Source organism: Mixia osmundae (genome assembly GCF_000708205.1).
Source record: "Mixia osmundae IAM 14324 unplaced genomic scaffold scaffold_11, whole genome shotgun sequence".
Lineage (NCBI taxonomy): Eukaryota > Fungi > Basidiomycota > Mixiomycetes > Mixiales > Mixiaceae > Mixia > Mixia osmundae.
The window spans coordinates 3,876-23,696 of record NW_014575553.1 but is presented as its reverse complement, the minus strand read 5'-3'; the positions used below and the strand labels follow the sequence as shown (position 1 = coordinate 23,696).

General features: G+C 55.9%; 13 protein-coding genes across 13 annotated transcripts; 7 read left to right on the top strand and 6 right to left on the bottom strand.

The window, feature by feature from the left end:
• Positions 1-30: 30 nt before the first annotated feature.
• Positions 31-2,138, top strand: L969DRAFT_53516 (uncharacterized protein; the record flags this gene model as incomplete). Its single annotated transcript, XM_014710093.1, has 5 exons — positions 31-121; positions 188-207; positions 256-378; positions 438-2,051; positions 2,103-2,138. 5 exons carry the CDS (start codon positions 31-33, stop codon positions 2,136-2,138), a joined length of 1,884 nt encoding a protein of 627 aa, XP_014565579.1.
• Positions 2,139-2,170: 32 nt separating this feature from the next.
• Positions 2,171-3,651, bottom strand: L969DRAFT_96575 (uncharacterized protein; the record flags this gene model as incomplete). Its single annotated transcript, XM_014710092.1, has 5 exons — positions 2,171-2,223; positions 2,270-2,543; positions 2,594-2,763; positions 2,812-2,967; positions 3,021-3,651. 5 exons carry the CDS (start codon positions 3,649-3,651, stop codon positions 2,171-2,173), a joined length of 1,284 nt encoding a protein of 427 aa, XP_014565578.1.
• Positions 3,652-3,874: 223 nt separating this feature from the next.
• L969DRAFT_96574 (uncharacterized protein) lies at positions 3,875-4,092 on the top strand (the record flags this gene model as incomplete). The annotated part of the gene is made up of 2 exons (XM_014710091.1): positions 3,875-3,940; positions 3,979-4,092. 2 exons carry the CDS (start codon positions 3,875-3,877, stop codon positions 4,090-4,092), a joined length of 180 nt encoding a protein of 59 aa, XP_014565577.1.
• Positions 4,093-4,121: 29 nt separating this feature from the next.
• L969DRAFT_53645 (uncharacterized protein) lies at positions 4,122-6,037 on the bottom strand (the record flags this gene model as incomplete). Its single annotated transcript, XM_014710090.1, has 6 exons — positions 4,122-4,854; positions 4,905-5,068; positions 5,126-5,446; positions 5,509-5,688; positions 5,753-5,893; positions 5,963-6,037. 6 exons carry the CDS (start codon positions 6,035-6,037, stop codon positions 4,122-4,124), a joined length of 1,614 nt encoding a protein of 537 aa, XP_014565576.1.
• Positions 6,038-6,171: 134 nt separating this feature from the next.
• L969DRAFT_90041 (uncharacterized protein) lies at positions 6,172-7,410 on the top strand. The gene is made up of 5 exons (XM_014710089.1): positions 6,172-6,228; positions 6,278-6,294; positions 6,349-6,471; positions 6,526-6,758; positions 6,811-7,410. The coding sequence occupies exons 1-5, from the start codon at positions 6,211-6,213 to the stop codon at positions 7,320-7,322; spliced, it is 903 nt and encodes a 300-aa protein (XP_014565575.1). The 5' UTR covers positions 6,172-6,210; the 3' UTR covers positions 7,323-7,410.
• A 19-nt stretch (positions 7,411-7,429) lies between these two features.
• L969DRAFT_96570 (uncharacterized protein) lies at positions 7,430-8,637 on the bottom strand (the record flags this gene model as incomplete). The annotated part of the gene is made up of 3 exons (XM_014710088.1): positions 7,430-7,765; positions 7,816-8,190; positions 8,251-8,637. 3 exons carry the CDS (start codon positions 8,635-8,637, stop codon positions 7,430-7,432), a joined length of 1,098 nt encoding a protein of 365 aa, XP_014565574.1.
• Positions 8,638-8,799: 162 nt separating this feature from the next.
• Positions 8,800-9,997, top strand: L969DRAFT_78659 (uncharacterized protein; the record flags this gene model as incomplete). Its single annotated transcript, XM_014710087.1, has 3 exons — positions 8,800-9,583; positions 9,634-9,783; positions 9,834-9,997. 3 exons carry the CDS (start codon positions 8,800-8,802, stop codon positions 9,941-9,943), a joined length of 1,044 nt encoding a protein of 347 aa, XP_014565573.1. The 3' UTR covers positions 9,944-9,997.
• Positions 9,998-10,461: 464 nt separating this feature from the next.
• On the top strand, positions 10,462-12,383 carry L969DRAFT_19541 (uncharacterized protein; the record flags this gene model as incomplete). Its single annotated transcript, XM_014710050.1, has 4 exons — positions 10,462-10,740; positions 10,790-11,525; positions 11,573-12,133; positions 12,181-12,383. 4 exons carry the CDS (start codon positions 10,462-10,464, stop codon positions 12,381-12,383), a joined length of 1,779 nt encoding a protein of 592 aa, XP_014565536.1.
• A 75-nt stretch (positions 12,384-12,458) lies between these two features.
• On the bottom strand, positions 12,459-14,612 carry L969DRAFT_53827 (uncharacterized protein; the record flags this gene model as incomplete). The annotated part of the gene is made up of 2 exons (XM_014710086.1): positions 12,459-14,074; positions 14,129-14,612. The coding sequence occupies 2 exons, from the start codon at positions 14,610-14,612 to the stop codon at positions 12,459-12,461; spliced, it is 2,100 nt and encodes a 699-aa protein (XP_014565572.1).
• Positions 14,613-14,731: 119 nt separating this feature from the next.
• Positions 14,732-15,956, top strand: L969DRAFT_609983 (uncharacterized protein; the record flags this gene model as incomplete). The annotated part of the gene is made up of 2 exons (XM_014710085.1): positions 14,732-15,492; positions 15,540-15,956. 2 exons carry the CDS (start codon positions 14,732-14,734, stop codon positions 15,844-15,846), a joined length of 1,068 nt encoding a protein of 355 aa, XP_014565571.1. The 3' UTR covers positions 15,847-15,956.
• Positions 15,923-16,895, bottom strand: L969DRAFT_96566 (uncharacterized protein; the record flags this gene model as incomplete). The annotated part of the gene is made up of 2 exons (XM_014710084.1): positions 15,923-16,120; positions 16,779-16,895. The coding sequence occupies 2 exons, from the start codon at positions 16,893-16,895 to the stop codon at positions 15,923-15,925; spliced, it is 315 nt and encodes a 104-aa protein (XP_014565570.1).
• A 229-nt stretch (positions 16,896-17,124) lies between these two features.
• On the top strand, positions 17,125-19,102 carry L969DRAFT_96565 (uncharacterized protein; the record flags this gene model as incomplete). The annotated part of the gene is made up of 7 exons (XM_014710083.1): positions 17,125-17,216; positions 17,260-17,441; positions 17,482-17,502; positions 17,556-17,724; positions 17,899-18,197; positions 18,248-18,478; positions 18,729-19,102. 7 exons carry the CDS (start codon positions 17,125-17,127, stop codon positions 19,100-19,102), a joined length of 1,368 nt encoding a protein of 455 aa, XP_014565569.1.
• Positions 19,103-19,107: 5 nt separating this feature from the next.
• Positions 19,108-19,524, bottom strand: L969DRAFT_96564 (uncharacterized protein; the record flags this gene model as incomplete). The annotated part of the gene is made up of 1 exon (XM_014710082.1): positions 19,108-19,524. The coding sequence occupies one exon, from the start codon at positions 19,522-19,524 to the stop codon at positions 19,108-19,110; it is 417 nt and encodes a 138-aa protein (XP_014565568.1).
• Between the last annotated feature and the right edge of the window lie 297 nt (positions 19,525-19,821).

The window sequence follows — 19,821 nt, the reverse complement described above, 5'->3', positions numbered from 1 at the left end:
TGCCGGTCAAGCGACGCTAGACTCTACAACATGGCGGGAGCGTCACAGCATGGCATTGAGACCGGCCATGCTCCCCATGCTGGACCAGGCGCGCCGAACAAGCCGACTTCCTCAGAGATTGGTGAGCTTACTACCGAGTCATCTTTGGCCGTCTTCAGCACGCTTGCTGACCCGGCGAACACGGCAGGTTGGATGTTCATTCCCCAGGTAGGGCTTTCGCTCCGATCGGCCTGCCAAAAGCGCTGACGAGGTCAGCAGTACTACACCTTTCTCAACAAGGATCCCGCTCGGCTTCACTGCTTCTATCACAAGCGATCCACGCTCATCCACGGTACCGAGGGCGAGGTCGAGGAGGCACAGGTCTGCCATGGACAGTCGGTCAGTAGCGCTCCGTCTTATGGTCAACGCGTCTCACGGCTCGGCTCCGGCATTGACAGGAGATTCACGAGAAACTCATGTCGCTCGGCTTCAACGACTGCAAGGTCTTTGTTTCCACCGTCGACTCGCTGCCTTCCCAGGATGGGGGCATCATCGTCCAGGTCATTGGCGAGATGAGCAACAACGGCGGCTCCTGGCGAAAGTTCAGTCAGACTTTCTTTCTTGCCGCTCAGCCCAACGGCTACTTTGTCCTCAATGACATCTTCCGCTTCATCAAAGAAGAAGGCGACACAGACGCCATCGAGGAATCGGCCATCATGCCACCCGAGCCAGCGCCATCCGCTCGGCCGGTACTGCCGCAGGACACACCCAACGAGTCGTCGATCCATTTGACAGGCGCGCAAGCTAGCTCCATTGACGTCCGCTCACCGCCTGTAGCAGTCAGCAATCACACTGCCCCTCGTAACGGTGTCAATGGCCGCACTTTGCTCGGTCAGTACGATGCTACCGTACCGCAGATTTCGCCACCGTCCCAGCTGCCTGTAGACCAGTCGGTCAATACAGGATACCACTCTTCGGCACCTTACACCGGCCAACAGCCCGAATTCGCTGCTCCCTCATCTCGCTTTGACCTCATGCCTTCTCAAATGAGGATAACCCAGCCTCGTCCGGCCGCTGCCTCAACGGCATCCACTACACTGTCAAGCCCGGTCTCTCTGCCCACTGCCGAGTCTCACGCCCAGCCAAAGGCTCCAATGCTCCACAGTGAAATCGATACCGCAAGTAATCAGCCTCGCGACGAGGTAGTCAATGCTAAGTCCTCGACCGCCGTGTCTATGCCCAAGACTCCCCCGTCAACAGCGCGGCCGGCGCCGGCGCAGACGCCCGCCGAGGCTTCGACAGCGCCTCCGTCTGCTGGCTCAGCCTCTGCCGGTCCTACCCCCGCCAGTACAGCCATCACATCTGTCAGCAGCTCACCAAAGCCGGACGATATCCGAGCATCTGCGCCGACCCCCGTTGAGCGCGCCACTACACCCCCCGCGCAGGCCTCAGCGATTCAACCAGACGGTACCAGCCCATCTGCTCCCAAGACATGGGCCAATCTTGCTGCTGCCAGCGCGAAGAAGCCTCGTCCGCCGAGCACGATCCAATCGGGGCCAAGCTCGTCAGCTTCGCTCCCAGCTGCGCCAATGCCGACTATCGTCGCTTCCAATGGCACATCACAGCAACATTCTGTATCAGCATATGCTTCGCCTTCAGGGCAGCAGCAACAGTCGCCGCAACAGCCAGCGACTGCGACTCGGACGCAGCAGCCCACGCCAAACAGGGCGGGCAACAGACCGCCTTATGAGGTGTTTGATCCTGCTTCTGTCCTGACACCCAATTGCTTCATCAAAGGGGTCGTCAATGCGATCTCCAATCAAAATCTGCGAGCCGCCGTCAGTCCCTTTGGCTCGATCAGAGAGCTCGAGATCAACCGCCTCAAAGTCTGCGCTTTCCTCGAGTACAACACCGTGGAGAGCGCGCGAGCCTGTATCGTAAAATCACATGTACCGCCGGGCGGTATACCTGTACAGACGAGCGATGGCACGATCTATGTCTACGTTCACGAGAAGAAGAAGATACCTCCGGGCGCAAATGTTAGTGCGATGCAAGGCAATCGAGTACGACCTGTGAGGCCTCCCATTTCTTTGGGCAAATGCACAGACTGACATCTTGTCCAGGGTGTCGGCAGAGGCAAGAACCAGTCGCCCAAATGAAGCATGCCCGGAGCAGTGTGTTCAGAAGCATCTCAGAAGCAAACGCAACTAAAAGGGGTTCCTCGGAGTGCCGTGTTGACAAAAACTTGCATTGCAACTGTTTCTACAGACACACATTCAGATGTACCTACCTCTCGGACTGGCGGATGCAGACAAGACACGCTGCCCTCCTGGAGACCACTTCTCATCGCTGCCACTGCCGCCGTATCGATCCACAATGTCACCATAATCCGACTTGATTTCGTCGCGCATATAGTCTGGCCTGTCGAGCTCATCGCCGAAGAAGTCTCGCGGCCCGTCTTCAGCATCGTCGGCCTTGTATGAAGTCGGCAAACCGGGTGAAGGTGGTCGTGAGTCAGACTGAACCGACTTGCCGTTCGATCGCATGCTACGACGTATGTTTTGCTGCGCGCAATGCTTAGCTTCGCGCGCCATGATACGCAATCATGGCTAACCTGCTTGATTGAATGGAGCGCGATCGGTATCTGCTTCAAAACTTGTTCTACAAGGAGCAACATGGCTGCGAGACCCGTGATATACAGTGCAGGCCCGGCAGATGCCTTGACCGCACCCTGACTCGTCACGGCCGTCAGCGTTTGGTACGCGAACAGCTGTGACATATCGGCTGCAGAAGTTATCAGCATTGTGTGTCTGCAGTGACGCAGGGACCTGCCTGCAGCCGCTCCAACGCCTAAGAAAACTCCGATGGTGCCTACCAAGCCGAAAGGCTCGCGCACAAGCCACGGCATGAGCTGCCTGACAAGGGGCTGTGATTTCGGCAGCCGAGGCAGCCACATGAGCAGAAGACCAAAGAAAAGCATCGAAACGGCTGTTGTTGCCGGATGTCAGCAGGTCTGTGCGAGCTCAGTATTGCCTGCCTACATGTTGTATGGAAGATGCCACTCGGTAGGGACTGTGCCAACAGAACTTGGTAAATCTGCTGCTGAGCGAAACTCGGAAACAGAGGAGGTGTCAAGACAGATGCGCAGGACGGCACGTCTCCTTCTGCGCCTCCACAAGCGCCCCAGCCACCAATCCGAATGTTCAATCGTCGCACAGCCGGTAGCGAGCTGATTGTTCGCTGGACCAGATCGTCCAGTCGCATTCCTCGTATGACGATGGGCTCGGGAGATGCTGGTAGAGCAGCCATGAGGACGGTCTGTTCGTCAATCGAGGGAGTGGAGATGTTGCCGAACGCAAAATCAATCGCCCTGTCGAACGCGACGGTATAGTCTGGTCCCAGCCAGGTAGTCGCTACGTTTCGAGTGTTTGTTAGAAATTGCTGAGTTGTGCCATCTGCTCTTGATCGCTGCTGTGCCAGTGAGGCCCGCTGGAATCTGGCAATCGTCGAGACCGAGACGTCTGTCAGGTTGGTGGTCTGGATGTTAACCGTGCTGAAGTTCTGGAGTATCGGTGTAGTGAACAGGGCAAAGAAGAGCAAGAGGTTTGCAAAAGCGAGCAAGATGACTCTAATTGAGCGCAGAAAAGCGTTTCCTGGCTCCTGTCTACCCATAACGGCGCGGATGTCTCGAAGACAGTCGCTTCAGATTACTGCGTTGTGTAGATCCGCGCATGCCGGGCGTTGCGTTGAGAGCTGAATGTACCGTGGGAGTTGCAACCTACGATCAACGCCTCGGTGTGAGGCCGAGCTCTCTGGGTGCGCGTTGGGCTGCGGTCCGTGCAGATCATGCACTACGAAGGCGGAACATGGCCGGCGGGAACGATGGGATATGACGATGCAATCGTCGGATGAGGCCGGGGGTACAACAGTCGAAGAGATCGTGCTAGCTTCGGAGCCAGGTGTTCGAGGCGCGCACTTCTTTGCTGAGCGTTTAAGGAGGAGGCCCTGCAGCTTGGCTCACACGAACTGATTGAGAGCAGGAATAGAGGCGGGACGCGTTGCTACAGGACGCTGCTGCAGACGATGACTGGCAGAAGGGGACGCCGCCTTTGATTGATCGCTCGGCAGACACTGGCATGCAGCTACGCCGCCATTGAGTCCTCTGCTGGCTGCTCGCCAAATGAGAATCCACCAGAAGGAGCAGCGACCGTATCGTCGAATTGGAAGCCACCCGTAGCGTTGAGTTGCGCTTCTTCCTCTTCGACATCATCGTCTGGGAAATACTTGTCCAGGATGAAGAAGCATTTTTTGTAGATTTCCATGTTGTCGTGTCGCTGCAGCGCATGTATGGTGAACATGCCACCGGCTTGCTCGACAAAATGGGCGTAGAGATTGCTGCCACCGTTGGCGTCTTTCTCCGCCTCTCCGACCTTGAGAATGTTCTCTATGCCGTCGAGCGCGACTTGGATAATCTTGTTGTCGAGCAGCTTGAGCAACTCACACAAGGGCTTAATGCAGCCCTGGGAGACAAGATATCTGATCTGACTCGGCTCTGCCAACCCGCCACTGGTCGCATTTGAGATTGCCCAGCAAGCTTCCTTCTTGGTCTTGTAGTCTGCGTTTGAGAGAATGTTGATCAGTGGCGGCACGATGTTGGCATCAATGACCGCAGCAATCTGATGAGTCGAGCCGGCAGTGATGTTTGAGATTGTCCAGCAGGCTTCCTTGCGGATGCCATCTTTTGGCGAGGAGAGCAAAGCGAGAAGGGCGGGCAGGGCGCCAGAGGCAATGACGATCTGTGTCTGCACATCGTCGCCTGTTACAATATTGCCGACCGAACGAAGGGCAGGTGTCTGAACCGCTGTGGACGCATGCCTGTCGACAGGACGATCAGCCTAAGCTCCTGAATGTACACAGGCACGCACATGAGCAGATCAATAAGTCTGCGGACGACACCTGATTCGATGACAGTCTGAATCTTCTCGTTAGAGCCATCGGAGAGATAGCTGATAGCCCAGCAGGCGTCGATGAGGACCTCGTCATCCATGGAGTAGATGAGCTTTGTCAGGACCGACAAAGCAGGCGAGATCTGCATGCGGATGTCATGTCAGCGCGTATAGGTTGGAGCATATACAGGCAAGCTGACCAAGTCCCAGTTGGGCTGAGGATTCTTGCCACGGCAAAAGTTTGAAAGCGTCCAGGTGGCATTGCGGAGCATGCTAAGCTTGTGGTGCTCGCTAAGCAGACTGAGAAGAGGTCGGAGCGCGCCTTGCTCGAGCACATGATCACGGCATTTTGGCGAGTCACCTGCGATGTTGCCCAGCGCCCAGACGGCTTGCTCTCTGACATCGGCCACGGGAGAAGAGAGCAATTCGATAAAGATTGGTACTGCGCCGGCGGCGATGACGACCTGAGTGTGATCGGAGGTACCGGAAGCAATGTTGGTGAGCGCCCAGGCTGCCTCGAACTGTGGTCAAGTGCATCAGCACTCCTGATCAACGAGATGATGTCGAGATTGTGAGGACGTACCTGGATCATCGAGTGAGGACTCCTGAGGAATTCGACGAAACGCGAGACGACGCCACATTCGATGACGGATTCGATGGGTGGGTTGCGCTCCTTGGAGAGAAGCTTTCTAAACTTTGTGGTGGCATCGAGCTGCGCGTCGACAGAGTCTGAAAAGACACCGGCCATCATCTGAGGTAGTTGCTGTCGAGACAGCATCGCCACGTCAGTGATGCGCGAACCTCGAAAGTAGCTGCTCTCGACCTACCTGGGTTTCTGCTGCGCTCGTGCCCGTCTCGTCATCGCTGTCGGCATCATCTGAGCCAGCGAGGGAAGAGGGAGCCTGGAGGTTGCGTCTCTTCGCCACGCTTTCTTCGCGTTTCTGCTTGCGGATCTCGACCTGCTGTTCCTCTCTTCAGACCTTGCTGATGTCAGCCAGGCTCTTCGACAGCCAAAGGGCAGGCAGAAAAAAAGCGACCCGCCTGCGTCGTCTGAGTTCATCCTGTTTGAAAAGGCCCTTGCCTTTGAAGCCCGATCGACGTGCCTCCGCCATGATTCTGTGCTTTCCTTCCGTCGGCCGTCGTTCGACGTCGGTAGCCCAGATTGATGGCTCACCTCGTTGGCTTTATCTGGCGAGCGTGGCGAACAGCGTCGCACTTGGAATTTCTTCCGTCGCGACTTTTGCCAGCTTTGCCAGGCCAGCCTCGACGTGGCGCGCAGAGCGTGATGCAAGGCTTCAACAAAGTACGTCCACCTCGCTGTCTTGCGGTAGAGGCTCATCACAGCTGTGCAGTACTATCCACCCGACTAGTCAGTATCACTCGGCGCATCACGGACCAATCCTTTGACTGACAATCATCTCAGTGATCCCTCAAAGTCAGCGTCACTCAATGCTTATCACGGCAAGCACGCTCTGGGCGATCGTGCTCGCAAACTTGATCAAGGTGTCCTCATCACCCGCTTTGAGCTACCCTTCAATGTCTGGTGGTGAGCGGGTCGTCTTTTCATGCCGCTTGACACATGCCGACCGCGACGAGGCAGTGGTGGATGCGACGCTCATATAGGCATGGGCGTGCGATACAACGCCGAGAAGAAGCGCGTCGGAAACTATTACACCACCTCGATCTATTCGTTCAGGTGCAAATGCCATCTATGCGGCCATTATTTCGAGATCCAGACGGACCCTAAGAATGCCCGCTACGTCGTCACCCTCGGCGCTCGCCAGAAACACGAAGAGTGGGATCCCGAAGAGAATGGCACGATTGTCTTCAAAGGTGCGCGACTGCATCTCTGCATCGGGCATTGCGGCACTGAACGGAGAAGCAGAGCCCTCACAAGCGCCCGCAGATCCATTCGCCGCCATCGAGCAGAAGACTACAGATCGAACACGCGCAGAGACGGCAGCGACGCGGCTTGAAGCCCTCGAAGAAAGCAGGGCAGAACAATGGGCGGATCCTTACTCGCAATCACAGCGATTGCGTGACTCTTTCCGGACAGAGAAGCGTGGGAGGCAGATTCAAGATGCCCGCGACGGTCTCGTCAGAGATCGTTTCGGTCTCTCTGACAAGCTCCTTCTAGGAGCCTCTACGAAAGACGAGGAAGAGCAGGATCGCAATGCATGGCAACGTGCAAAGGCACAGTCGGCAGCCGCTGCCCAAGTTAGTAGACGGCATCAGGAGGATGTGTTGCTCGGTCGAGAGCTCATGACATCTCCCCGCAAAAAGCGGTCGGCCGATCCACAACCGTCCGCTGCCAGACAGCTCCAGAGGCAGCTTTCGCGCACCCGCAGGAAACACAGTGACCCCTTTCGCGCCGCCTTGCCTGACAAATTTCTGTGAGCTTTGCCTGATCGCGTCCTTGTTGTTGGAGCAGAAGCTGAGATGATGTTGTACCAATAATGTGAACAACAATGACCTTCTAAGCATTCTTCAGGACGTTTGTCCGCCTAGGCTGCACGCTCAATCGCGTGCCTCGCCTGCGACACAAAATCGTCTAAAGCCCGCTTTGCGCGTCCTGAGCGGATACTCTCACGAGCCAAGCTTACTCCTTCGAGTAGAGTATTCGCTCGACCGGCGAGCATGATGAGGGCGGCCGCGTTCATGACGACAAAGTTCTCGATGGCATCGCTGGGCGCGAGCTCGCCCTGCAGGAGAGCACTGAGAATGACAGCATTCTCGGCGGGCGTACCCCCTCGTACGGCCTCTAGCGAATGTGCGGTCAGACCGAAATCAGCCGGTGCGATCGTCTGCTCCTGGATGGCGCCGCCATGGAGAGACCAAACCTGCGTACTGCTCAACGAGAGCATCAAGAAAACGATGCGAAACCACAAACATGCGTTTCGCCGGCCGGACTGATTTCGTCCAAGCCCTCGGCGCCGCAAACGACCCAGGCCCGCCGAACGCTCAGACTGGCAAGAGCACGGACGAATTGTTCGCCCAGATAGCGCGAGTGCACGCCAACGATCATACACTCTGGCCTGGCAGGATTGACTAGCGGGCCTAGGATATTGAAGATAGTGCTGAAGCCTAGCTCCCGTCGGACGGGCGCGACTCTGACCATGGCAGGGTGGTAGAGAGGCGCGAAGAGGAAGATAAAGGAACTCGTCAGACTCGCCAGGGCAGTCGCAGGCAGCTCGGTGATCGGCGCACCCGCCGAAAGCAAGATATCTGCAGATCCTGAACTAGAGGATGCAGCTCTATTGCCGTGCTGCAGATGGACGGACATGTCTTTCAGCATGCACCCCGAGAGCTGCGAGGCCTGGCATACCTTGCAAACGCGGCAGCCAGCACCGGCAGCGACGAGTGCAGCTGACGTGCTAACATTGAACGTGTTGTGACCATCGCCGCCCGTGCCGACGATGTCGCAGATGGGTGATTCGTCAAGCTCATTTGATTGGGCAAGAACAATGGCCAGAGCTCTGCTGCGGAGGACCTGGGCGGATGCAGCGATGATGTCTGACCGACGATCGAGCCCATACGCTTTCAGAGCGGTCAAAAAGGCTGACAGTTGAGTGGCTGGGACCGCAGATTCACGGGCTGTGATGAGCTCAAATGCCCTCGTCGTCGCTGGCGCATCAAACTTGCCGGGCGTGTTGGCGAGGAGCTTGAGCAAGTCTGCGAACGAGGGGTCTGATCTGCTCAGACTCGAAGCCATGACGGCTCGAAGGTCGAGCTTGCGAGATTGAGATGTCGTCGTCAATCTTGAAAAACTTTGGGCCCACGGCGCCAGCGAGCGGCCATTGAGCCCAATTTATGAGTGTCACTCTGCAGGCCTAGCAAGACCGGCCGGCCTCCCGTTGCCTACAGGCGAGTGAACATGACGAGCAAGCACGTCAGTCGGCTTGCAAGCTCAGCCCTCCAGCGGCTTGCAGCAGGAACGAGTCAGCCGCTGCCAGCTCGGGTGCTGCCACCTTGCCGATGCACAAGACAGGCTAGCTCCAGCACACATGGCAAGACGGCAGCGCAGAGGCGAAGCAAGACACCGAGAGCAGCTGTGCCACAAGCCTCTGTTGGCAAGCCAGTAAGTCAGGAGAGCGAGAAGCCAGATGAAGAATGGTCTGTCGACCGAGAGTTGCCATACCTGCGGACAGACCTGCCAAGGCATCTCTTCGACAGAGTCGATTTAGCCGCTTTCGACAAGTTCCTGGACATCAGACCAGAGCATAGAGTGCCCGATGAGCCAGACGTCATCATACTCAATTCACCCAAGATGCTCGAGCCAAAAGCGATCCCAAAGGGTGAAACCCACCCCCAGCCGGATGCCACAGACGCCGTCCGATCGCTCGCTGCAGAGACCTCCATGACCGCAAGTCAGCTGCGCAGTCTGCACCGCTACGTTCTGGCACTCAAGCGAGTCAGCAATCAGACTACCAAGGGCAAAATTGGCTCGTTCTACGCTCTCATCGTCGTCGGCAATGGTGACGGCCTCGTCGGCTACGGGGAGGGTAAAGGCGCTTCGATCCCCTCTGCAGAGAACAAGGCTTTCGTGCAAGCCGTCAAGGGCATGGAATACATCGAACGGCACGACGGGAGGACTGTCTTTGGCGACAAATCAGGCAAATGGGGCTCGACCTTGCTCACCATCCGTCAGCGACCGCCAGGTACGCAGCCCTCTTCCCCAAGACATTTCATTCACTGACAGTCTCTGCAGGCTTCGGACTCCGGACATCTCCGCTCATCCATCAAGTCGCCAAGGCGGCCGGCATCATCGATCTCAGCGCAAAAGTACGCGGATCGCGCAACGCCATGAACACTGTCAAGCTGGCCATGCGCATGCTTGCCGGGGGGGCATCTCCTTTGGGTAAGTCTGCACTCTACACGCCCTCCACTCAAGCTCACGAGTTCACACAGGCTACGGCGATGGATTCGGGGGCCGCGGTCAAAAGGGCAACAAGGGCGTCGGCATGCGCACGGCAGACGAGATTGCTCGTGCCCGCGGTAGACGTGTACAAGTTGTATGAGATTGCACGTCGGCAGAATTGAACGTCGGCCAATACGCATCACGTGCAATGGCCAATTGTACATTCTCAAGCACGTCCGCGCTTTGGCATTCGTGCGATGCCATGCAATGACTATCATTGCGCATGAGAGGCTCACACGCCGATACTGCAGGCTATATTCCTCTACGCAGTCCCTTCCATGAAAATGAAGATGCTGGTCAGTGAGCTTGTTCCGTCACCGACGGCTCCATCTACTTCCTGTACAACCCATTCCTTCCCTCGACGGTCCCAGTCGGCAGGACATCATCCTTAATCGCCGATGACTCAGTACCGGCATTTATCGCTAGCCATTGTCGAGAGTCGTTCGCACCCACTAGCAGGATCTCGGACGGCGCTCTGTGCGCACTTTGCCCTTGCATTCCCGCCAATTGCAAGCGACCGAGGACTTTGTCACCCTCGACGCGTTGTCGATGACCACGCCTCATGGAGCAAGTCGCTTGTCGCTACGTTTTGCTGACTTGTTGCTCGGTCGTCGTATCATGGCAGATACCGATTACCCGGTTTCGAATGCTCCCGTTCGGCCTTCCTTCGAGTCATACACCTCGAGGTCATCACTGGATCCTCAAGCGCAAGCTGAACCGAACCGCAAGGGCTCGCAAGATTCCGATGACGCTCACACATTTCTGACTGCCCAGGACGATAGTGAGCAAGAGCACGTTACCGTTCACAGTCCGTCTATCTCACAGCGCCCCGCGATATCCGGAGCCACCTCGCGTCGCGATATCTGGGGCTTCTGGGTCTATTCATTTGCTTCCGAGGTGCGTCTGGCGAGGCAACGTCATTGAGCGTGACCTCATACAAGCCCAGGTCTACGGATTGGTCGTGCTCGGCTTGTTCGGCCCGGTGTTACTCGAAGCGTTTGCCAGAGAGCATGGCGTCTTGGCCACAGATCACAGCATCCCTTGTCCGTCCGCATCAAGTCCGGCACTCGCAGACTCACAGGCGGCCTGTGTCGTACAACTCGCGGGCACCTTTCTCGCGACCGCAAGCTTTTCCCTCCTCATAGCCAGCCTGGGCGTGTTTCTTCAAGCTCTGACGGTTATCTCTCTCGCACCGCTTGCTGACGATCTCCGCTATCGCAAGGGTCTCTTGACTCTTTTTGCAATGACGGGGAGTCTGGCAGCACTGGCTTGGCTTGCTGTGCCTATCGGAAGTCCCCTTGTTCTGGCCCCAGTGCTGTCCGTGCTCGGGTCCATCTCTTATTCAAGCTCTGGTACAATCCTGAACAGCTACTTGCCGGGACTTGCACGCGGTCTGCCAGAGGTACAAGCTCTGAGGAAGGCTGCAGCTCCGGCGTTGCTCAAGCAGCACTCATCGTCATCGCATATGCAGAAGGATAGCACAGACACGAACGCATGTTATCAGCAGCACGTTTCCGACAAGATGTCCTACATCTCTTCCAAAGGGATAGCTTTCGGCAGCGCAGCAGGAATCGCTCTCATGGGCCTTTCGCTCTTGCCCATCACAATACTGAAAGGCTCAACGCTCGCCCTGAGAATCGCGCTCGCTTCTGCCGGCGCTTGGTGGCTCATCTTCAGTATACGTGAGCGCCCTAATATGATAACAAGAACGGTGCTCAACTGATTATAGCCGCTCTCCTGCTCATACGACGACAGATTAGTGGCCAGGACAGTCCCGTCACACACACCCTACTTGAAGGCTGGTCAAGCTTGGGCAATATGATCAAAGAGCGACATCGGCTCAAGATGACATTTCGCTTCCTGTTCGCCTGGTTCATCTTGTCAGACAGTTACAGTACCATCACTGCCGTGGCAATCCTCTTTGCGCGCGTAGAGCTGCGTATGCCGGCTTCATCGATCGTCTTTATCGGTCTACTCGTGCCTGTCTTCGCAATCGTCGGCGTCCTGCTTACCCCGGTCATTCAGCGTTACTTCAACTATTCGCAGCTCCGAATGCTCACCGTGCTCGTCTTTCTGACGAGCTTGATACCTCTGTACGGCTGCCTTGGCTTCGTGCCGGCTTCACCGCTGGGCATCAAGTCATCGAGCGAGATGTTCGTCGTCTCGAGCGTTTTTGGGTTCCTCTATGGCGGCTTCTCCTCATATTCGCGCGTCTGCTACGGATCTCTCATACCACGAGGACAGGAATCGCGATATTTCAGTCTCTTTGCAATCACCGACAAGAGCGCAGGTCGGTCTGGCTGTCTTGTCACGGTCTTGGCTGATACCGTGTTGCAGCTTTCATTGGCCCGCTCTTAGTAGGTCTCCTTGCAAACGCGACTAGCTCTATACGATTCGCGTTTCCATTCCTACTTTTCACGCTGCTGAGCGCGACTCCACTGTTGCTCTTCGCAGTCGATATGAGAGCCGGCACCGAGGCAGCCCACCTCTACGCTCAGCAGGATGATCTCAGCAATCGACTCAATATGACGCAAAGGTAGCTAGTCCTGATACGCGACATCAGAACGGACGATTGTGATGTCTAGACGAAGGATGCAGACCATGTCATATCTGGCTTAAAAAGAAAAGCCATAAGCTTTGCGACTCGCTGCCGCCGAGGTCGTCTTGACCGGACTGAGGCTTGCCGGAATATCAAAATAATCGGCGTCTGGCTGCTCCCAGTCGTACTTGCGCTCAGACGCACTTTTACTGAGCTTGATCTTCTTGCGCACGGCATATTTGGCAGGTCCTGTATCCCTAACGATAGCTGTGGGCGCCTTGTGGTCCGTTGTATGTGCTGAAGCGCTGATATTGGCATCAAAGTCCTTGCGCTCTGCCAGCGCCTTGGATTTTGACTTGCCGCTATTTGGCCGTTTCGTTGAGGCATACGCAGACATTTGGTTGCTCTGCTCCTTCGCACGAGACATACAGATCGCCTCTGTGCTTTCTCTCATGGATAAACTGGAGCCTACGATGCCCGTACGGATGTCAGCCGGAATTGTCGGATTAGAGAATGGGGGTGCAGGACTTTGCTGGCTGAGCTGCATAATCCGAAGATTTTGTGCATCCAGCAGGTCTTGCGAGGCGTCAATCTTGCTCTGCAATGCTTCCTCTCTATCTTCCTTGTCGGTCTCTGCCGGGTGCGATCGCCTATCCAGGTCTGCCCGCAAGGCCTCTTGTACACGAGCCGCTTCACTGAGGCTTGCATCCCGCTCTTTGACTTGCATATCGCGCTCTTTGAGTCTTGCCTTGAGCTCTTTGACGGCATCTTTTGATATCTTAATGTCCAATGAAAGCTGGTCCTGAAAGGTCTCCGCCTTGCTCGCCTGCGATGCTGCGTCGAGTCGCAAAGATTCGAGATCAGCCTGCAGATGAGCCTGCGCATCGTGAGACCGCTCAAGCTTGGCTTGCAAAGTCGAGAGCTCCTGACACGACGTCCGGAGTCTTTGTTCGCCTCGCCACGAATCGAATCGCGCGCCACTGAGCTCCAGCTTGGCAGTCCGACGTGTCTCTTCAATGTTTCTCGCGTGTGAAAAGCGCATCTCTGCTCGATAGGCGGCAAATTCCTTGTCTCTTCTGGTCTCGCGCTTCCGAAGACGGGATATTGTCTCCTCGGCAGCAGCGCACCGCATTGTCATACTTTGCATTGCCGATTTGATAGCGTTCAGCTCTGACAGAAAGTCGCGTTTCTCCGCTTGCCAAAGCGCCTGCTCTGCTGCGCGTGTCCTTGCTAGCGCTTGAGAAGTTGTCGACGTGCTCGCATCTAGCGAAGTCAGATACTCACGCTGAGCAATCTCCTCACGGCAACGCCGTGCCTCTTCCTGACTATGGGCCAGGGCTTGCCGAGCTTCGCTGAGTGAAGAAATCGACGCTGCAAGCTCATTGCGCATCGAGGCACATCTTTGCGCTGCATCTGATTGCAGAGACTTTGACGTTTCCCGCTCTTGCAACAGCTCCTGTGTGAGTCTGCTAACCTCGAGCGCCAGGGAGCCTTCTAGTCCGCTCGCTGCTTCTGCCATTGGCGAGTGACGTATATCTGGGATAGGCGCACTCGTAAGCGGTTGGATTTCAGAAGGGGCCGAAGTGGCAAGAAGCGGAGATGGCAGAGGAATGGGTGAACGCATCACGCTAGGATACGCTGACGGCGCTGAGTCTGCTGCCGCTACCGGCACTCGCGTTTTCGATGGCTCGGCTAACATCATGTGTGAGCTCACATGTGCCGGCATTTTGGCTGAGGGAAACGTACGACGTGCAACGCCTTCATCAATCACAGTATCGTCGTCGTCGTCGTCGTCGTCGTCGTCAGAAGGCGTCACATTGTGCCCGGCTAGCTGACTTGTGATCGACGTAGTGCGTGCCAGTGATCGAGGCCAAGATGCGGGATGAGTATTGCCAAGGCGAGCTGGTGCACGGGCGCCGACTGAGCCGAGAGGACTCCATTGATACTCTTCTGGCTCCATGTTTGCCGCTGACAAACGACTTGTCACCACTGCGGGTGCCGGTCCACTTGAGTCGCATAGCGCGGTGGTAGTCGCTTCGATTGCGAGGCTGCTCTGCTTTGGAGAATGCTGTACCGGTCGGAAGGTCGCTTGAGCAGGCGAGACTTCGTCCAGACGCGCGTGTTGTTTGCTCACTTGAGACGGCGTTCTTGCGACATCTGGCTGTCGGCTCGGCACATTAGGCGCCGCTGGTCTCTTCGCCACGATCTGTGGCGAGCGCAACACTGGCATTCCACAGTAGTCGTCTCGGCGCTGGCAGCGACGTGTGTAGAAGTTGACCGCGCACTGGACTGATCGAACCCAAAGTCAACGCGTCGCTTCAGCAACAACGCTCAACGATGATGACGATCATGTCGCGAGACTTGTCTGACAGGCTGCCACTCATGCTACAAGTGCGCGGATCGGTTTATCAAAGAATACGATGGCGGCTGCTCGGCTTTGCAGCATTCGCGGCAGTAGCTGCGTTCCTCGATCAGCATAACGTGATTGGCGAATGGAGCGATGCGAGCAGCAGCGCATTGCCGATGTTCCTCAGCATGCTCGTCAGCATGATGGTCAGCTTTCGGTTCAGCAGTAGTCTCGAGCGCTTGAACGAAGGGAGACGGCTGTGGGCTTCCCTTTTGACGCAGACGCGAGTCTTTGCGAGAGCCGTTTCATTTGCGCCAATCGAGCATACGCCATCGGCAGCTAAGGACAGCTCTTTGAAGCTGCTCGTCGCTTTTGCGTACGCGCTGAAATCACATCTGCGCGATGAGGCCGCACTCGACGAGCCAATGCTGCCTCCTCTACTATCCTTCGAATTGCTTCAGGCTGCCAAACAGATGGCTCGTCGGAGCAACCACGTTACCTCTGAAGCAGATCGAGAACTAAGTGCACTCAATGATGACTCTCACTTCGAGCTCGCTCGGCGGTCTGCGCCGTCCGCAACCGCGAATCTGCCTCTCATAATCCTAAGGCATTTGCACGTCCATCTCAATTGCTTGCGCGCGGACAAGACGCTCGAAATATCCGATCACGCCTTTCTCAACGGCATACTCAGGGAGATGACTGACATTGTCACAAAAACTGAGCGCATCAAGGCAACGCCAATTCCCATGTGCCTTGGCATACAGTAGGCGAGCACTTTTAAGCTGCAGCATCGCTGACAGACCTTGACAGCCTGCAGCAAATGCTGACGCTGTACTTGATGTCGATACCGCTTCAGCTCGTGGGACAGTTCGGATACGGCGTGATTCCGATTACTGTACTTGCCGCACATTGCTTCCTGGGCGTTGATGCCTCGGCCGAAGAGCTTTCTGATCCCTTTGGGAGAGAAGAGAATGATCTGCCGCTGGATCAATACTGCAGTGATATACATCGCGAATGGCAAGAGCTCGTTCAGCAAGGCCGTGCGAGTGGTGCAAAATTGAACGACGTTGAGCCTGTCTTGCCAGGATCCAAGCATGGCATTCAGCATCCTGATTGACTCGCGACGTACGCCGGGCGAATCGTACCGGACAGGACTAGTGCCAATTCTGCGCTCGAATCGTGTCCACGGCTGGCTATCGTACGGCAGCGCCAACAGTGGCTACGAGCTCTCGCTGATCTCTCAAGACCCACGGATGATCAACGGCAGCGCAGTGTGACGTAGCTCCCAGACAGTCCTGCGTAGGAGCCTCTTCTGGCAAATCGTCGTTGGCGCATACAAAGTCACATGCAGAACCAAGGAAGCGAGGTAGTCGGAGAATACGACGACTGTGCTGCAATGCGCAATGAGTATCTACATTTCAGACATCAACTTGATCTTTGGCCGAAATGCATGCCCTGCATGCTTGGCTTCGTGGCACATCGACGAATGAATGAAATCAGGCGTGGTCTTCCGGGCCTTTGCCCTTCAAGACAGAACCCGCTGGCACACCGCCTGGACATACACTTCAGCGGCGAATTAGACTCGCGCTGCCTTCGCGCTGCTCTTTGCCATCGATGTCTGTCGGCAGAAGCCGTCACACGCGCTTGAAGCGAATCTACTGAATTTGATCCCATGAAGCCGTAGTGATGTGCACGAGCGGCTGATTCCACTCTGCTCGTTTAGCTGCGCCGGCAAGGCAAGCATCGAATTACTCCACCATGATAGGTTTATATATACCGTAAAGACTGCTTGCGATGTATTGCAGGGCAATTAGTATAGTGGTTAGTACGCTTCGTTCGCATCTTGCGCGCTACGTAGAGTCCCGTGATCGACTCGCGGATTGTCCAACTTTTGCACCGTCTGCCAGCAACGACGTGAGATCTACTCTTCTCCTGACCCAGGGCGATACGAGGACCGTTGCGGGGTTCTGTGGCGCTTCCATGTGACAACACTGGCGATACAATTTTGCCTCTACAAGCGTTCGCATTTTCTTTTTTTCTTTGCGCAACACTGTGTCGGAGCGGCAGCCACCCGATGAACAGCCGTCGTCTTGCTGGTGACAGTGTCCCAGCCGTAAAGCCAATCAGCATGCGCAAGCTCTTACAGTAAGCCACTGGATACACCATTCTCTCCGGCTCAGCCTACCGTGCGTCGGCTCAGCAGCTACAGAGGCTTTCACCATGCGCAATCTACGTCGTGGAAGGTCTGACATTGTTTCGTCTTGCGAGCAAGTCCGCTGCAATAATGCTTCCTTCTCGTTTGAGGCTGTCAGGACTCTTATGAGCATGACTGTTTGCCATAGTCTGCAAGGCACAATACTCACGGAATCGCAGGTACGCTGGCTGACGACCGATTATGAGCGCATCTAGGAGTCTCAAGCGTAGGGCACAGTCAGCTAAGGGATCTCCCAGCTCTCAAGATCTCAAGGCGCGCCCACACAATCTGATGTGTGCATCGTTGATCCCTCGAGGAGCTTTACTTGCCCACCAGAGGCGTCCGAGGCAGTGACACGCTCAGCTTCCATCAGTCGGGATTAGCGTCAGTTGCTTCAGGGACTCACGACCAACACCGATCATGCGATCGAGATGACTGGCAAATGCTCAACGATGGTTGTCGCAATCTTGCACCTTTTCAGCGCTTTTCTGAGCGCTCACCTGCTGAATTGGCCGACTGTGAGCAAGAGCTTGAGATACAACACGTTTGATCGTGTAGGTGGAAGGACAGCATCAAACAGTAGGCTTAGCGGCTGCAAGCCAGCTCGTATAACTGACGCTGGACATCAACAGGAACTACATTTTCAAGCATGATGGGATCCCTCAGGCTCGGTCACAGTGATCATGTATCTGTCGCTGCTGCAAACAGAGGCGAGGAGACCTCGGCACTGACTGTCATACTCTTCGTGGCAGCGCATCTTAAAGGAGACTTGGCGCATGATATGATGGCTTCTGCTTGCTCGTTTTTGCCAGTCGCCATTTGCTGTGACACTCCATATCATTATGATCTTTGGCGTCGTTCATCCTGTTTGACCGTATCTCCGTTCCTGAGCTGCTGGCGCTCTCCAGCAATTTACCGCCGCTCGACCTGACGCGACTTCGACTTGCTGTCGCCGATGACGTTGCCTGCGCCTAGAGCGCTGGACCTGTCGAGCTTCGACGATGTTCCACTCTTCATGCGAGATTTGCCCGCTAGTGAAGCCGAAAAGCCGAGCAACACGACACTGGACGCTCTTCAGACGCTGATATATGATGGCACGCCCGACGAGATTGCACAGAACCTCAAAAGCCAAGGCAATGAATACTACAACGGCAGACGCTACAAGAAGGCTCTTGGATTCTATACGCAGGCGATAGACGAGACGGGCAAGGAGATTGCGCCCCAAGTGAAGCGCGCATTGCTGTCCAATCGTTCGGCTTGTCACCTTGAGCTGGGTCAGCACGCTCAACANCTCGAGATAGCTNTAGCTGAGATGGCGCCATAGCAAACTACAGAAAATGTCTGACTGATTGTGCTGCTCTGCTCGCACTGCCTAGCGAGTCTGGCGACAATGATGGCCTGACATGCAAGGCCCTCTATCGCTCTGCGTCTGCCCTGTTTGCGCTCGGAAAACTAGAAGAGGCATCAGATGCTATCTCAAGACTACTGAAGACCTCGAGCGCAGCACCAGATAAGGCGACAGAACAACTTGCATTCAAAATAGATGAAGCTATCAGTGTGCAGCGCGGGAAAGCAAAGACAGCCGCCGAGCGCGAACGTCGAGAGAGAGAAGCCTTGAGCGCTTTGAGGCAAGCTATTACAGTAGCTTGTTTGCTTCGATGTGNATCTTCATGCGCTNANNATTTGCNAACAGTCTCGCGGCGTGTATCTACCCAGACAGTGGCCGCCCAACGACGCATCTGTCATGCCAATTTCTGAGCTGCCTCATTTTGACCCTGACGAGCCTGCTACATCAAATTTAACAGAGCTGAACCCCGTCGGATCCCGAGCGAGCTCGCTCATTTGGTCAGTGTGGCTCATGCGCCCGCTTGGCAACCAAGCTACGCGCGATCTTGTCCTGAACTGGCACGAGGACACACCCATAGAGACGCAGCTGGCAGCAGTCTACGAAGGCGCAAATCTGGATCTGGCAGTGCATCAGTTCTGCGTANTCACCCGTCAAGGCAGNATCGTCAAGCTTGGCAAAAAGGTGTCGCTTCGGCAAATGATGCGCGCAGTCTCGCAAAAAGATGACGCTGCCGTCTTGGTGGATGGTCGAGCATTGGANATCTTCATGCTCGATCGCACTGCCGCTGGCGACGCTTACATCGAGCGCNTGAAGAGCAACGCAAGTCGCTGACTGAGCTAGCTAAGAAGCAGATCTTGCTGGCCCCAAATGCTGGCGACAATGAGAACAACCTGCCAGGCTGCTGCGATCTGATCGAGCGCATCGATGGTGTCAATACCGTCTCTTGACAGCGTNGTGATGAGTGTCAAACAGGTTCGCGCCAGGCCTCGAAATTGACCGATCGTGCTGCTATCTTGCAGTTCGTCAAGCTTGAGGAAGCAGAGCATGGTCCACTGATGCCACAGAGGGCCAAAGATAGTCTTGTTGGTAGTCTTGCCGGGCGATGCAGGCGTGGTGCTGGNGCTAGCTTTGCGCTTACGAACAGCGCTTGGCACGATCGCTGTCGAGGGTCCAAAGACTTGTCTGTCAAGAGCCTCCTGGAGCCACCCGTCGATATAGCCCAGCAAGGCNGTGGCTGTCGTCTGTTCAANCATGNGTGAANAGCTTCAGCTTNANGGANCGGCAAGCGNACCTGATCGAGCCAATGCAGCATCGCGAGGGGCGCGTCCTTGCTCTGGTAAGCAGGCGAGTGCGCAATCTCTTCCTGGCTCAGGCGGGAAGCGGCATTCGAGGTAGTGCTCTTGCCCTGAATATACGCTCTCCAGCCGCTTTCGTCTTGCAAGTCAGGCAGGGGCAGATAATGATCGGGCAAGTCGAGTCCATATGATCCTGAGCGAGCAAGCCATCTCGTCTGACGAAACCTGGCAACAAAGGCTTCTCTCCAGATGGAA